This window comes from Erinaceus europaeus, chromosome 2 (genome assembly GCF_950295315.1).
Source record: "Erinaceus europaeus chromosome 2, mEriEur2.1, whole genome shotgun sequence".
In the NCBI taxonomy this organism is placed as follows: domain Eukaryota; kingdom Metazoa; phylum Chordata; class Mammalia; order Eulipotyphla; family Erinaceidae; genus Erinaceus; species Erinaceus europaeus.
The window spans coordinates 82,745,057-82,763,187 of NC_080163.1; the positions used below are offsets into that span (position 1 = coordinate 82,745,057).

General features: G+C 37.7%; 1 protein-coding gene across 6 annotated transcripts in view; it reads right to left on the reverse strand.

Moving 5' to 3' along the window:
• Positions 1 to 18,131, reverse strand: part of MTUS1 (microtubule associated scaffold protein 1) — a 165,928-nt gene that overhangs the window by 104,749 nt on the left and 43,048 nt on the right. For 4 of the 6 annotated variants that reach the window (XM_007516286.3, XM_060183457.1, XM_060183481.1 and 1 more), the window contains exons 2-3: positions 13,567 to 15,800; positions 7,870 to 8,065 (exon numbers count right to left, since the gene is read on the reverse strand). In XM_007516286.3, the coding sequence (XP_007516348.2) occupies positions 7,870 to 8,065; positions 13,567 to 15,663 (2,293 nt within the window). In that variant the 5' untranslated portion in view covers positions 15,664 to 15,800. Of the gene's footprint in view, positions 1 to 7,869; positions 8,066 to 13,566; positions 15,801 to 16,688; positions 16,795 to 17,541; positions 17,674 to 18,131 lie in introns of those variants that run through there. The other 2 variants (XM_060183466.1, XM_060183470.1) reach the window with 2 other exon arrangements.

Genomic DNA, 18,131 nt, shown 5'->3' on the forward strand with positions numbered 1-18,131 from the left:
GGCAGAGCAACTATGAATAAGTCACTGAAACCAAAAAAAGAAAAAAATGAACATCTAAATATTTCCTTTTCTAAGATTACAAAAATAAGCAAATCAATAATACCAGCACAATTTCCTTGAAATAAATCACTTAAACTCATAACAGTCTAAAAACATAAAAGAGGCAACTGCCAAGTTCATTGTTTATAGCTGATGCTCTGAAACCTTTAAACTACCCAACTTAAATCCAAGTATCTTTATATACATACTTCTTCATTCTTGTTTTTTTATTTCAAAGACTGACTTACCTGTACACCAGGCACATCTCAGTGCTTCCAATGCCTGATTGTCACAATTATCCTGGTGGCTCACATTTTCTGATTTTTTTTTCCCCCCATAGACTTCCTCACCCTCTACATATTTTATTGTCTTAAACTTCAGACATGTACACACTTCTTTGAGATGTTTCTCAGTCATTAGTCTCTTCAAATCCAATATGGCCTACCTGCACTCATTATACTCCTAAAAATTCTTGCTACTCTATTCCTATTTTGTTTCATGGCCATTTTGAAAATTTTCTTTTTTTTTTTTTTGCCTCCAGGGTTATCGCTGGGGCTTGGTGCCTGCACTACAAATCCATTGCTCCTGAAGGCCATTTTTCCCATTTTGTTGTCCTCGATGTTGTTATTGTTATTATTGCCCTTGATGTTGTTATTGTATTATTGCCATTATTGTTGTTGTTGCTGGATAGGACAGAAAGAAATCAAGAGAGGAGGGGAAAACAGTGAGGAGGAGAGAAAGAGACACCTGCAGACCTGCTCCACCACTTGTGAAGCAACCCTCCTGCAGGTGGGGAGCTGGGTGCTCGAACTGGGATCCTTACACTGGTCTTTGCACTTCGGCCATGTGCACTTAAGCCACTGCACTACACTGCCCGACCCGCTCTACTTTCTAATACAAAATATGACTCTTACATGTTGGTGTTTAGAACATCTGAACTGATTTGCTACAACCTTCCTTGGGTCTACTCAGGTCATGCCAACCCTGGCCTCAGTGTCTTCCAAACATATCATAATCTTTTATAATTCTGCATTTATTCCCTTGAGGATGCTAATTTTTTATGCATGGAAAATTCCTACAGATACATTCTAATTTATTATTTTTATTAATGACTTACTAGTGATTTACAGTATTTTAAGAATAATAAAGATATAGTTCCGCACCGCTCCCATCATCGATGTTCTATGCCCCACTCTCCCAAGAATAACCTCCATAGTTTTCCCAACGTCTTAGGCACAAGTTGGCTATTTGTTTTCTCTCTCAAATTTACTGTTTCAATTCTCTATATTCCATATGTGAGTGAAACCTTCTATTTGTTGTCTTTCACTTTCTTACTTCACTAAGCATAATCACCTTCAATTCCACTCATTTTGTCCCACAGGACACAATAACCTACTGATATATTCTAAGGTTAGTGGTATTTCTTTTACTATGGACACACAGCACTTAATACAAATCTCCATACAAAGCAAACAAGACAGCATTTTAAAGTATCTATTGAGTAACAGGTATGCTATGCTGAGCACTGGGAAATATAAAAATAGCCAAAACCTGGACACTATCTTTATGGATGTCACTGTTTAGTAGGTGGAAAAAAAAACTAATTGCTATATAACATAATATATGCCAAGAATTATAGGAGTCTTGAATGTTCAACAGAGTTTGCATACAAATGACTTTTCTACACATTCTTCTTCATCTCACCCACCAACCAGTACGGTCTCATTAAAGGTCATATTACTTGATCATGTTTGTGTTCTTAGAATCTAGTACACCATATAACCCTCAAATATTTCATGGTTGGATAAATACAAGACTGAATACTGGGGGAGTCAGGCAGTAGCACAGTGGGCTGAGCGCAGGTAGTGCAAAGCACAACCACCGGTGTAAGGATCCTGGTTCAAGCCCCCAGCTCCCTACCTGCAAGGGAGTCGCTTCACAAGCAGTGAAGCATGTCAGCAGGTGTCTATTTTTCTCTCTCTGTCTTCCCCTCCTCTCTCCATTTCTCTGTGTCCTATCCAACAACAATGACATCAAAAACAACAATAGTAACTGCAACAATAAAACAAGGACAACAAAAAGGGAATAAATATTTTTAAAAAATTTTTAAAAGACTGAATACTAGGCAAAATTTGAGCTATTCCATAAAGCAATCATTCTCATAATTACTTGCCAAGTGAGAACTGTGTGGGATGCATGGGACAAGATCAAGAATGCACAGTGGTATTGCTAGGATGGAGTTTAAAAAGACACCATTTGCCTGTCCTCAAGGTCTGATTTGGTTGGCTTCATCTTTTCATCTCCTCTCCCTGAGCCCATCATATATGCTGTCACTGAGCTGATTCTCAAGCATATATTCTCCTCACCTATCTACAATGCAACCTCATCTTGTTATTTTTACATCTGCTATTTTCTTTAATTGCCAAAGTCTTTGATTCTGATGTCCTTCTACTCCTTCACTTTTGTTGGTTCAAATACCTCTCACTGAGGCATTTCTTGGCTACCCTGTTTAAAGATCTAACTCCCTTCACTGCTTTCTCTATCCCTCCAGTTTACACAAACAACTAAGTAGTTTAGTAAAAAAAAAAAAGAAAGAAAGAAAGAAAGAAAGAAAGAAAAGAAAACCTCTAATAATAGACAAGTCATGACAAGTTTAAGATGTATTTCTGGTTTTAGAACAATCTTTCATTCAACTACAATAAGCTGAATTAAAACAAAGATTTGTCATTTGTTATTTCTCTTTCTCTTTAGAAAAATAAAAAACTAAAGATTAATACTCAGGAAGCCTTTTTCCTGGTTTTGGAATAATCTGAACACACTTCTTTTTCTTAAATACTACAGTACCTTAAGTACCTTCTCCACAGTTTTATACTTCACTGTCATCGGTGCATAAACTTGCACTTGCTTTCTCTAGGTAGGTTAAAGGATCCATGGGGCATGGAGTTTATTCTATGTTCTTTTTGTAATACTACCTAGCTCAGGCTGGTTACTGAAAGGGCAGTTATACTCACATAAATGATTACCCACATAATATAAATCCTATTAAAACTTGGGAGCTAGAAAGACAGCACAATGGTTATACAAGGATGGGGTGGGGGGACCAAACCACTCATGCCTAAGGCACCAAAGGTCCCAGGTTCAATCCCTAGCACCAGAACTGAAAAATGCTCTATTGTTGTTGTTGTTGTATTACTAAAGTAATACCAACAATGATGATGATAATATAAAAACCTAGTGGAATTATTATTACCTCCAAAAGATAGTAGTAAAAACTCAGAAGATGACTGAGTCAAACTCCAATTTCACCGGTAGATATTTATTCAGCGGCATTAACTTTCAATGATTATGTAACAGCATTAAAAATATGGTACACTGGGAGTCAGTGGTAGTGCAGCGGGTTAAGCACACATGGGGCGAAGCGCAAGGGCCAGCATGGGGATCCTGGTTCAAGTCCCTGGCTCCCCATCTGCAGAGGAATCGCTTCACAGGCGATAAAGCAGGTCTGCAGGTGTCTATCTTTCTCTTCCCCTCTATATCTTCCCTCCTCTGTCCATTTCTCTCTCTGTCCTATCCAACAACGACTGCATCAGTAACAACAACAATAATAACTACAACAACAATAAAAAACAATAAGGGCAACAAAAGGGAAAATAAATAAAATATTAAAATTTTTAAATATGGTACACTGTGAGTCTTAATACATCTATGACCATGGAACATTGAGTGCAGACCTATAGGGGCTACAGAGGTTACACAGGCTCCTGTGCTGAATATGAACAGACATGGGCCCCAGATCCAATCAATGGGGTCTATAAATACTGGTATTTATATTTTTTCCCCTATCTGGGAGCAACTCTCTGCCCTGATTCAGCTTTCTAGTCCTATTTCTAACTCTGACACTATCATCCCAGACAATATCTTTAGCCCACCTGCATGTTAGCTATTAGGCTCAGGCAAAAATTAGTAAAATCATGGGCCCCCTGAAATAATAATAGCCTTCCTACCTTTTTCCAAAATGGAGACCCCCCAAATCTCATCTGCTATATTATTATGTGGAGGTTGCTGATTATTAAACAATTTATTCTGATTTATATCTTAATGCTTTTCAGCCACCAAGTTGAAGATGCGACCATGATGTTAACCTGACATCCCTAGGCAGACAACCTCAACAATGTGTCCTGAAACCCCACCTCTCTAGAGCCCTACAACACAAGGGAAAGACAGAAACAGGCTGGGAGTATGGATTGACCTGCCAGTGCCCATGTATAACAAAGCAGCAGTTACAGAAGCCAGACCTTCCACCTTCTGTGCCTCATAATGATCCTGGGTTCATACTCCCAGAGGGATAAAGAACAGAGGACTTTCCAATGGAGGGGGTGAGATACAGAACTCTGGTGGTGCAAAATGTGTGGAATTGTATCCCTCCTGTCCTACAATCTTGTCAATCATTATTAAAGAAATTAAAAAAGAATCTGGAAAAACAAAAATTCTCAAATTCTAAACCACTCAGTTAAGTACCAAAGGTTTTTCTTATTGTGTTAACAAGAAGTAAGTATTATTAAATTTTTAATTAAGGAAAGTTTCCTAAGACTGTAATTGTCTCAGGGGTATAATTTCACATTTCCCCAAAATGTGTTTTAGCATAACTTACCAACCACCTAAATACCATCTCCCTCCACCTCAGAGTATGAGGTCCTTCCTCCTTTTGTCTCAGATCTGCAGACATACATTAAGGATTTCTTTATGTTTCCCCCTGTCTTTTCCCTTGCTTTGTTTCTTACACATGAGTTAACAGTATTTGTTTTCCCCCGACATATTTCACTTGGCATGATACTCTCTTAGTGCCATGCATGTTGCAACAGCCAAGATTTTATCTTTTCTAAAAGCCGAGTAGTATTCCGTAGTGTATATAAACACTCATGTTGCTGAACACTTGGTGTATTTCCAAATTTTGGCTATTGTGAATAATACTGCAATAAACATAGGTGTGCTTATTATATTCTTGCAGGTTTGTGTTTTTGTGTTCTTTTGGTAGATATTGAGGGGTTACTAGTTTAAATGGTAGTTCTTTTTTAGCCTACTAGGACATACTTACATCACAACCCATAAACATTAAACCATTTTATGTTCTCCTTTATACAACTATGTATAAGTGTCCTCTTTTCACTGCATCCTTGCCAGCTAAACACAATAGCTTTCATCTGTCAAAATTATGATAATACCAGTAATGTTTCCTGAGACCAGCATTCCAGAGCTCCCATATACAGTCTAAGTCTCACATAACTACGCTTTCTAAATTGCATAAACTTAACAAATTATGTAATTTCTCCATGATGGTTTTCCTAACTATAAAATGGGGACAAATATCACAAAGTTTTTGTGAATGGATAGGTGAAGTGATTAGAGCTTGGCAGACATTCAGTAAGTGTGACCTAATGTCACTAGAATTAAAATTATCCCTATAAATAATTTTCCTTTGAAATAATTTGTATTAAAATATGCAAATAATTCAAAGAAAGATACTGTGAATCTAGTTTTCTATAATAATTGGCAATCTAGCTATGTATACATTTACAGAATTTTTGGCAGTTACAATGAAAGAGCTCCATTGGGTATAATTACAGTTCTTTCTCGTATTCATTTTAAGCTTTAAGAATTTAAAGCCATTTCAATTCCAGGTCTGGTTTTCTACTTAGTTCTCTGAAAGGATTTATTGAAAGTCCCAAGCTGGCTAGAACATTCCTGATGCTTACCTTTCAGGAGGGTAACTGTATGAGTACAGAGGATATCCATTTGGTTTCAATTTTCTAGTACACAAACACCACATTGTACAGTAAATGGCAACATGCTCTCAATGACTTAGAGGTACATTGTTTTTGGTCCTTGATTTTCTGTTCTACTTTTAACTCTGGATTAAGTTTCCTGGTCCACACCAAAAAATGGTTCTCAACTTATTGTGAGCATCCAAACAAGTTAGTTACAATTAATTTAAAAAATAATTACCAGCAAGTCAGTCTTTCTATAATTAAAATAGGAAATGCAAATGTAAATCCTTCAAGTCCTTGTTTCCAATGATTTTGCCACTTAAATGTGGAAAGCCACCAGATAAAATATTGTTTCATTTTTAACTCAGTCTGAAAACTAATTTAGGTATCAAGCTTATTTTGTATGTTAATAAATTTCACTGATTTTTTTATTATGATTAAAGCAGGATTATTTCCTCTTTTCAGGCATGACCTTATGTAATATACAATAAAGGCATTTAAGGCATGTTTCACTCATTGTTAGCACTGATCATCTACATCAAATAATCTCACCTTTTAAAAAAATACCCTTGATATTGGCCTTAAAATCATATATATTTCCAGTTTTCTAAGATTTCAGCGTCAATGGTCTGTATGAACTATCATCTAGAAACCACTACTTAGAAAAATAAATGAATTTAAAATTGCCCATAGAAAGATTAGAATAAAGGGCTCCTGACCTAAAGACCAGTGATTGTAAATAGTGTTACCCAACCACTAATATCCAAGTAGGAAGGGACTTTCCATCATCTGACAAATACCATGAGCTTTATCTGGGAGACAAGGCAGGAACCAAACATATTTACATTAACTCCCAAACTGAGGCAATATCTAAATAAGGACCACTGTATCTCTTGTTGTTGGTAGCTTTTCTTCTGTATTTTACCCAGGTAGTGAAAACTTCAAGATGATGACTTCTCTTTTCCCACCCAACTTCTCTGGCAATGGAAATGTGCTGTAATTCCCTCTTCCTCCACCCTTAACATTTGCTTGGGTTTGCTCACCAAAACTTCAGCATCCTGGCATTGGTCAAGAATCTAAATAAACAACCCTTAAAACATTTCTGTAAGCTATATCCTCACAAAGTTGATCATATAATTGGAGAACAAATCCTAAATAGATAATAATGTAGAGAGATAGTGTTATCTGCTAAGATGTGGTTGTTTTAGTCAATTTCCACAGTTTACACACATACAGACACATTAACTTCAGAAAAAATTTTTCTTGCTACACCATTCAATAGTACTCACTATTTTTATAAGAAAACTTACTTGCAAATCTACCCAATTTGCCTTAACTTGCTCAAAGTTATACCTGTTAAAATAAGTGGCAGTCCTCACACTGTTCTCTGTCAGCTGGAATGGTAGCAGATTTTTTTTTTTTTTTTGGACATGAAACATGGTTTCTCATTTTATTTTCTGATTTGTAATAGAAATCAATACAGCTTTCATTTTAGAAAGAAATACTTCTGAAGCTCTTAAATTTCATAAATCTAACATGAATTAAATGACTATTTCTAAAATTCAAGCCAGCAGAAATAAAAGTTCACACTAGGAAAATTAGAAAAGTTTGCCTTTTAACCATTCATGTCATAATGTAGCTTTAAGTAAAATTTAAGGAAGAATTCTCTTCATATGTGGCATGAGCTCATTATGAATCCAGTATGTAACATAAATATTGTTATGCACTTAACCATTTATAGAACCTTTTAAATAAGACAAATAATCTCATATGTGAAAATAATATATACCATATGCCCAGTTATGCATCCTTCTGAATAGTTTTTAAGATATATATAGATATAGATATGACTTTCCAATTATATCCTCATGTTGCTCAAAGATGGAAATTGTCCTTTTTTGAAATTTACCTTTCCATGTTAGTCATCAAAATGTTGTGTTGTAGTAACAGAGTGCTTTAGTTCTATAACCAAAAACCATCTTTCTACTTTCTGATATGCCAGATTTTACATGAGTGAGTGACTCATGAACTACTACAAGACACAACTGAATTATCTTATTCTTACCAGAACTGGATACACGCCTGACCCTCTGAGAAGTTAATGTTCCATCAGAATTCAGATTTCTAGTGCTGCTATTTCGCCTCAGAGAGGAAACAGAAGGTCCCACTTTTGCTTTGGGGCCAGGCGTTTTCCTCAAACTGGAAGAGTCAGGCTTAGATATACTCCGACCTGAAGTGGCTGCAGTTTTTGAAGCAGAACCCTGTCAAAGAGTCAACAAATTAGTGCAGAGCATACCATCCCCATACCTTTTCTTTGCAGTGCCGGCTGTAAGAAACAATGTAGAGATGCCTGAAGGATACTTGATTTTCATTTTCACTATGAAGAAATTTAAATTCTCTGTAGTTTACTTTTCAGTCCATCAAGATCTTCTTTTTGTTCCCCATCAGTGAAACTGCTCTTAATGACCAATGTCACTAGTTAAGCTCCAACACCAGTGTTTTCCACACAGGCCCTTGTCTATGCCATCTGCTAATGATAGCTCTTTGTTTTCCGTCAGACCTCTTTTTTGTCTTTCCTTCTACCTGTTTGATTTTTCACTATATAGATCTTGTTCTCCTATACCTTTAAATGCCAATCCTTGCTAGTAGTAACTATTTTTTTTTTCCTCACATGTACTTTTCCCAAGATAATCTTTTCACTGATTTAGTCAAAATTTATATACATTTGTATCCGAAGTCCATGTGTTCAAAGGCAGCTCTGGGTTGCATTGGATCGACCTTCTCGTGGTGCATCCCGTGAGTACCCATTTATTGGGGAAACTGACGATCCTTCCTAGCCAACTGAATCCACATGGATCCCAGTCACTTTCAAAGCCAGCAACAAGCAGCTCCTGACAGCTTTGCTGTTGACTGGCTACGGAAGAAGGGCAAATGTTTGCTAGAAGAAGAAGAAGGCAGCTCTTCCTCCTGAACTCCCTGTACCTGCGCTCATGGTACTGTTGGCACTTATATTAATAATGTTTACTTAGTAGTTGTTTTTTATTGTTCAACATATAGCCTTTACACTAGAAGAAAAAAAAACTGTATTGGAAATACACGTATCAACTTACTTCTCATAATACTCCACTGAGGTTTATATTTACACATCAAAAAAATGAATGTAAAATTAAACAAATTCTACCCATTTATCTCAAAGCTTTTTCATATTAGTTGCAATATACCCTGGTACCCAACTTAAAAAATAAAAATAATCTTTTTTTTTTTTCCAGAGCACTGCTCAGCTCTGTTTTGTGGTGGCGTGGGAGATTAAACCTGGGATTTTGGATCAGGCACGGCAGTCTATTTGTATAATATGCTATCATTATGCTATCTCACCATGCCATAAAAGTGGTTTCTAAGTCCTCCATTTCTTACTGTCTAAATTACTCTTGATTTTCTGTATTTTCTTCATCTTCTTGTAAAGATCAGCATCATTTCTTGCTAGAATTAATTAAATCAGATCCTCATTTCTGAAACTATACCCTTTCTGGTCTCACCAATCTTAAATTCCTTAAATTCCCAGTCCACAGCAAAGGCCATATCTTGGGCTCAAAATGGGTTGGGCCTCTACCCTCAATCTTTTAAAAAGTAAACTTAAGTAAAGCACACCAAGCTCACTTGGAAAGGGAAACTCCTGCCATTCTCTTCAGTTTATTTCTTACTCTTCATGGTTCTGTAAGCCTCCATCATTATCAAGATCTGGAATTTTTGCTGTGTCTTATTTTTGGTTGTTTGTTTACTGGTTTTTCATCACCAGGGCATCACTGTTTCAGGATTTTTCCAGACTGGGGTGGGATCGGGGGAAGACACCTTAGCACCAAGTTTCCTCCAATGTATTGGGGGCTCTGTTGAAGCTTGGGAAAAGTGCATGACAAAGCAGGAACTCTCTTCTGGTAAGCTATTTTTCCATCCCTGTGGGAAATTTTATTCATAAGACCATTTATGAGTTTCCACAGATTTGGACATCTTACTCCTTCCACTCAAAATACTTTTTCAGTACTTTAACACTTGCCCTTTAAATTCCAGCTAGTGACTAATGTATAGCTCTGAAACTATAACAAGACTAACTCAAGACAAATCTTAAAGACACTTTGTTAGTTTTTCTGGTAGCTGGGTGTCAACACACATAAAAGCCTCTCTATAAATCAGAGAAAAATAAAAGTACGGATTTTACGGACATCTATAAACAAACTAAGAATGTTAGAATTATATTTTTTATTTTTTTTTAATATTTAAGTATTTATTTTCCCTTTCGTTGCCCTTGTTGTTGTAGTTATTGTTGTTGTTGTTACTGATGTCATCACTGTTAGACAGGGCACAAAGAAATGGAGAGAGGACAGGAAGACAGAAAGGGGGAGAGAAAGACACCTGCAGACCTGCTTCACCTCCTGTGAAGCAACTCCCCTGCATGTGGGGAGCTGGAGGCTTGAACCGGGATCCTTACGCCGGTCCTTATGCTTTGCACCACCTACACTTAACCTGCTGCATTACCACCCAACTCCCAAGAATGTTAGAATTATTATAGGTTATAATGTAAGTTAGCAAAATACTAGACTACATATGCAATAAAATGAGGGATAAAGAATAGGAAAGCTTTCCAATATGGGCCCCAGATCACATCAAATCGATATCATTTACAGTCAACAATATGTATACAACTTTCCAATATTTGGGATCTACTCTCTTCCTTGATCCAGCTTTCTGATCCTTTTTCCAGCCATGACATCATCACCCCAGACAATAATTTGGGTGCACCTGCATATCAGATTTCAGGCTCAGGGAAGAAAAAAAAAAAAAAAAAGCTAGTATAGCCACAGGCCCTTTGTAATATAATTAAAATATGCCTACTAGCTACAAAACAGACACACACACACCCCCCAATCTTCATCTTCACTATTCCAGCCTTTAGGTTCATGATTAGTCAGCAACTTGTTTGGCTTTATATGTTAACTCTTTTTTCAGCCACTAGGTTCCAGATGCTAGCATGATGCCAACCAGACTTCCCTGGACAGACAACCCCACTAATGTGTCCCGGAACTCCAATTCCCCAGAACCCTGCCCCACTAGGGAAAGAGAGAGGCAGGCTGGGAGAATGGGTTGACCTGTCAACGCCCATGTTCAGCAGGGAAGCAATTACAAAAGCGAGACCTTTCACCTTCTGCATCCCACAATGACCTTGGCTCCATACTCCCAGAGGGTTAAAGAATAGGAGAGCTATCAGGAGAGGGGATGGCATACGGAGTTCTGGTGTGGTAGTTGTGTGGAGTTGTACCCCTCTTATCCTATGGTTTTGTCAGTGTTTCCTTTTTATAAATGAATTAAAATTTAAAAAATAGTAAAGCTTTCAAGGGAGGGGATGGGATATGGAGTTCTGGTGGTGGGTACTGTGTGGAATTGTACTCCTCTTATCCTACTGTCTTGTCAATATTTCCATTTTATAAATAAATTTTTAAAAATGAGTTTTCTAACTTTGACCATAAAAGTACTTAAAAATCATTTGAGGAGGGTCGGGCAGTAGCACAGCGGGTTAAGCTCAAATGGTGCAAAGTGCAAGGACCTGCATAAGCCTCCCAGTTTGAGCCCCTGGCTCCCCACAGGCAGGGAGGTCGCTTCACAAGTGGCGAAGCAGATCTGCAGGTGTCTATCTTTCTCTCCCTCCTCTGTCTTTCCCTCCTCTCTCGATTTCTCTCTGTCCTATCCAAAAACAACATCAATAACAACAATAATAATAGTAACCACAACTACTATGGGCAAGAAAAAGGGGAAAAAATCATTTCAGTGGGGCAGGGGTAGATAGCATAATGGTTATGCAAAGAGACTCATGCCCGAGTCTCCAAAGTCCCAGGTTCAGTCCCCTGCACCACCATTGGCCAGAGCTGAGCAGTGTTCTGGGAAAAAAGGGGGGAAAAATCACTTGAGTGAGGCTGGGCAGTGGTGGACCTGGTTGAGTGCACACATTACTATGCACAAGAACCTAGGTTCAAGACCGCCTTCCTCACTCACTCTGCACCTGCAGGAGTAACACTTTACAAGTCGTGAAGCAGGTATGCAGGTATCTCTCTCCCTCTCTCTCTCTCTATCTCTCTGTCTCTCTCCCCCTCCCTCCCTCCCTCCATTTCTCTCTATCCTATCAAATAAAGATAGAAAGGAAAAAAGTAGCCCCTAAGAGTGGTGGATTTGTAATGCTGGCAGCAAGCCCCAGCAATAACCCTGGTGGCAATAAAAAATAAGTAAATTTTTAAAAATATTTCAGTTTAAATAAAGGATCTCTTTGGACATCATTAAAATATACCACTTTGATAACAGATTTATTATAAAAGCTAAAGCATCTCTAAACTTACCTAGCTTGAAAACAGTAAGTTTACCATCTTCTAAAGGCACCTACCAACTTCCTGTGTATCCTTGCAAATACTCTAAACTACACGTTTGTACTTTTTAATCACACACCTATACTTCATTCCTTCCATACAGACATCTCATACCTTCCTTCTGAGGAATGGAGGACCTAGTACATAGTCCATTTCTGCCTAGAGAACAGGCAGGAGCCTCCGGAAAACTCATGTGGTGCCGAAAGTGAGTGCAAGTCTCAATGCCAAAAATAGGACTGAGGACAAGTATACACAGCCGAACAGTAAGTAGCCTGCCAAATGTTTTTAAAACTCAGAAAACTAGTTTCTTCATGTTATTCCCCAAAATAGTTGCATGTTAAAAAAAATGAACTATGCATGAAACCTTTATTCTTCAAATGAAACTCTCTAGTCTTTTCTCTGCCTCAAATATCTGACAGGTACTACAGGAAGCATACTGTTTTTTCAACATTCATGAATGAAAATAGATGTTATTTTTTATTATTTATTTATTTTCCCTTCTGTTGCCCTTGTTTTATTGTTGTAGTTATTATTGTTGTTGTTACTGATGTCATTGTTGGATAGGAAATGGAGAGATGGGGAAGACAGAGAGGGAGAAAGAAAGACACCTGCAGACCTGCTTCATAGCCTGTGAAGCGACTCCCCTGCAAATGGGGAGCCGGGGGCTCAAAACGGCATCCTTACGCTGGTCCTTGCACTTTGCTCCACGCGCGCTTAACCCGTTGCGCTACTGCCGGACTCCCAATAAATGTTTTTATAATCCAGGAATCAGTCTCTTAGGGCTGCAAGACTCTGCAAACATCTCTGCGATCCTTTCATCTTTAGTTGTCAAATGACTACTTGCCCAAAGTCACATTAGCTAGTTAGAATCCAAATCCATAACATAGCTGTTCACAAAAGAAGCAAGCCTTTACTTCCTGGAGCTGCTTCCTCAACAACAGTTCCTTTTATGTTGATACGCTTATGAGCACTCACCAGCTATTTCAAATATATAGTCTATAATCATTTTGAATTTACAGACTCCCCCCAAAATAAAACAAGTATTTCAAATAACTAATTACACTAAAATATTAAAGTAACTTACTCTTCTAGCATACTCTTTTAGCATATTGATACTCAATCCAAAATACCAAAACTGATGTTTTTCAATGTGGGAGGTTCCAGTAATTGTAACTAACTGACATACTAAAATCTACTGATTTATAAGAAAAATAATTACTAAGTAATGATACCAATGTGAAAGCAAAATTGCACACCTACTTCTACAATATTGTTGGCTATCGTGGATAAGCAATAACCAATGTGCTTTACCGTTTCCCCCAGTATTCCCTGAAACAGGCAAAAGTTTCACTTACCAAAAACACAGAACCGTATTCAAAAGTCTCATTCAATTTTTCTTTTTTTAGCTCTTGTTTTTCCACAGTTGCTACATTTTCTTTTTCACCCTTCTTTTCAGGGCTAATCCGATTGCTGTTAGAAGCATATGTCATTTCCACACTTTCTGTGCTTTCCATTTTAACAGGGTGTAGACCCTTGATCTGGAAAAATGTAGCCACAGACCCAATCTCACATACAGAATTGGAAGAACTTGCTTTGTCAACATCTTCCTGATTTGATTTTACGGCAGATGTTGTTCTTGGAACCTTGTGTGAAGCATTTTTAGGATGAGTTGTAACATGCACAGCCTGGCTAGTAATGAATTTATTAAATTGCTGCTTATGTGTCTTGTTAATTAGGATTTCTGCTTTTGCGTCTGCATTCAAGTCAGATCTTGGTATTTTGCTCAAAACTGTCAAATGTCTAGAAGACACTGATGATGGCAATGAGTCACTAGCTAAGTGAGGTCTAGGTGCAACCTTTGATAAAGAAGGGTCACTGGACAGCAACACTGATCTAGATACAACTTTTGCTTTGACATTCTTAAAGTTTGGTCTTGGGTAACTTATAATTTCAGTTTTTCTAACCCTACTGCTGATAGAAGTATTTGTTTTGTTTGCTGGTTTTCCTAGATTAGGTTTAGACATATTCATAGATGTCCCCTTCAAATTTGGTAAATTTTTTAGCTCTCCAGTACTCTTAACCACTTTACTACATTTCTCTGTTGCTTTAATAGGTGAGATAGAAAAGGTTGTATTTGTGGAGCTTAGAACTGGTGTTGACATGCAAACTATGTTACCTGTGCTTAGAACACTATCATTTGCATCCCAAGACAGTTCAAAGGATGAAGCTACTTTTTGTCCTGATGGACTACTCAGTATCAATTCTTTGGTATGATTTAGGGTTTCCAAATCCTTTTCACTGGAAGCAGCTTTTGTGTCTTCAGTCACAGACACTTCATGCACTACATTCAGTATTTGGGCTGTATTTTTATCAAAAGCTGGGACCAGTGAAGAGCATTTATCATCTGTAACACAAGTGGACACAGTTTCTCTTAGATTTTGGCTCATTTCCTTTTGTCCACATAAGCTCTGTGAATGCGTCTCACTATTTGGTTCACTTTCAGATAAACAAGAGAACTCTTGTAATGCTGATCCATTGGAAACTTCCATGCCATCAAAAACTGATGCTGGAGTTTGTATCTCTTTTTCTCCAACTAATCTTTGCTGTGACCCATCTGTATGTTCGCTGGTAGCATTTCTTGAAGAGTACTGATACGGAATTTGAATATCTGGAACAGCAGCATCAGTTTGCATCACCACATCAGAAAATACTACATGAGTTAGGTCTTGGGGAGCTGGTGCTGTGGCCTCGGTGTTCTCAAAGGAGTCTCTATCACAATTCATATCTCTAATATGTTTATCAGAATGAGGTGATGTGTGAACAAAATAGGATAAGGAGACATTTCCACTTCCAGTGGTGGTTCGTTGCAGACTTTCAGAGGTATCCAAAGACTGATTCTTTCCAATGGTATGATGTGTTATAAAGGTATGGCTAACTTTATCCACTTTCATGTCAAAGGTTTGGTTTAGTTGGTTTAGTTGCAAGGCAGTAGGGTAGTCTATAGCATTCAAATCATCATTAGGCTTCCATATAAAAGGCAGAGATGTCTCAGCCCTATGGTCCCGTAATGGTTCTACATTATGACAGCTGCTCTGTAGGTACTTGGACTCATCTGTAATTACAAGTGCAGAAGACTGATGTGTAGAATCTTTATGCACTGCTAATACCTCCTTACTAGTGAAGTCATTTGAAGAATTTTGATGAGCAAGTATTTCAACACACTGAGGTATTATAGGAATATGTACACCAATGTCCACAGTAGTGCCACTTTCATAATCAACCACCATGTCATCTGGGTTGGCAGAATTCCAGTTCACATTACTGGTTGAAGAGTTTTGTGTAAATGACTTTTTGCTGTGTGTATATGCATTTCCATTTTGACCACTGATAAAAAATGATTGAAGTTCATGTTCTGTCTCGTCATCTGAATTACCATCATTCATTCTGAACATAAACTTTAAGCCTCTGCCATTCTATTTCTTCTTTAAATACTTTCAGATAAGGAAAACCTGTCCACTCTGCCTTTTTTCAATATAGTTGAAAGTGTCTCAATCTAAATGATTTGAATGTTGAAATGATTTGTTGTACCCTGGAAGAAACAAAATATTTAATTCAAGTAAATGCAAGGATAATTCAATCACATCTTAATTAATTTCAATTACTAATATTCACATTTAGAAGCTATAAATTAGATACAGGGATTAAGACATCACTTGACTAAGTATCACTCTCTTCATGGGTGATGAATGCACATAGACATATAACAGAAGACAGACACAAGTACAATTGCTCATGACTGACTTCAAAACTGAGATGCCTACTTCCTATACCTCCTGAGATGTCTAACTGAAATTCTTACTGTTCTAAGGGGGAAAATAATAGAGTGTAAAATTAAATCTGACAAACTTTGCTAAGACCACCAGTTCTATTTTGCTAAGAGAAGTCCTCACTTTTGTCTTTGTCCCAGCATAGTAATAATATCTATTTTCATTTATATAAGGATCCCGATATTTCCAAGGAAAATCATTTTAAAACAGACCTAGGAGGTAATATACATGAGCACAAAACATTTCAAATTTTAGAAAATTTTCTCTTATCCCTGTTTACACCCTCTCTTTCAAACACATTCCATCTCAAGGTTATTTCTTAAGTTATTGTTCCATTATTGTTAAAACGGTACTGCTCAGTCCTGGGTTCTGGCACCAGGGGGCAAAAAACTAACACTGCAGTTCTGGGGACATGTCACAACAAAAAGGGGAAAGTAGTGTAAGGCCTGTAGCTAAAAGCCATTGCCTGATCTATGCCACCATGTTGCTTGGGTCCCCCTCCCAATAGTAATTTTAAAATGACCTTTAAAATAAAATTGAAGCCAGCATTCAATTTAAATTTCTTAATAATGTATGTCACAGGGTACACATCAGGTTAAGTGACATGGCGCAAAGCTCAAGGATCCGGGTTCCAGCCCCCGCCTTCCCACCTGTAGGGTCACAAACGGTATAGCAGGCCTGCAGGTGTCCCTCTCTGGCCCTGTCTTCCCCTTCTCTCTTGATTTCTCTCTCTCCTATCCAATAACAACAACAACCCTGGAGGCAAAAAAAAAAATTTATGTCACTGCCAATATTTTCCTAAATATCTACACTAAAGAAAAATCAAATGTCCAAAGTACAAAATTATACTTGATTATAATGGAAGCATTATTCACAACAGCCAAAGTGTTAAGTAAATGAGATATTCATTCACTGACAAACAGCTATTAATGTATGTTCATAAAATTGAGTATTATTCAGCAACAGAAAAGGAATGCAGTGTTGACACCTGCTAAAACATGAATTCAGTGTTATTTTCACTCTGCTTTCTGTGAAAACCATTCGTGGTAGCTAACAGGTTTACCCATAAGATTCCCCTTTGTTGTATGCTTTACATTGGGTTGTTCTAACTCTCCCCCTGCCAAGAAAATTGGTTCAGTCCTACTAGTTTCGCTGGCCCGCTTGTCCCCGCCCCAAGGAACCCCGAAAGAGTTCCAGAGTTGGAGAGTTAGAGAGTGCTTGGCGCCGCCGGGGGGAAAGAGGCAGCAGAGTTCTGTTTGGTGATTAGTCTGGTTTAGTTTATGAATCGTTGTTCCTGAATAAAGAAATACAGCTTTCCTGCCCAGCCGTATGTCTCTGGTCGTCTCTGTTACCCGCCCGTGAAGCTAGCCCGGCCAGCTGGAGCCTCCAAATTTTAACAACACCCCTTAAGTCACAAGACTTATTCACAATTCAGACTTAAACTCTAAAATTAGCTACTATAGGTGCTTGACAGTGGTGCAGCCAGTAATGCACACAACTTACCATGCATGAGGATCTTGGGTCAAGCCCCTAGTCTCCACCCACAAGGGGGAAACTTCACAAACAGTGGAGCAGGCTGTTAAGTGTCTCTCTTTTTCTCCCCATGTCTCTCCCTTTCTCCCTACTTCACTGTTTCTATAATTACAATAATTTTAAAAATTAACTACTGCAATCTTTCTTTGACAAAAATCAATAATCTCTTTCAAACACTAAGTTTAGTAAAACACATCTTACTCCAGGAATCAAGTATTAGTTCACCCCATAGTCAATTTCTTAAGAGCAAAATCATCTCCAGTGAAATCACTAAGAAGGAGATGAGAGGCAGTATGATGGATTTCAAACAAGGGCATCAAAGTGTCACAACAGAGGGATACTTAACAAGTACAAATTTGAAATCATTCTTCTCATCTAAAGCTGTGCTTCTCGGTTTGAATATGCACACAATTCAACTAGACCTCTAATAAAAAAAAAAATGATTCAGTAGTTCTAGAACCGGTCTGAGAATAAACATTTCTATCCATGCCTCTGGTAATTCTGATGTTTTTGATCACGGGCCAACGTTGGAATAGTAAGGATGGAGCAAAAAAAATTTT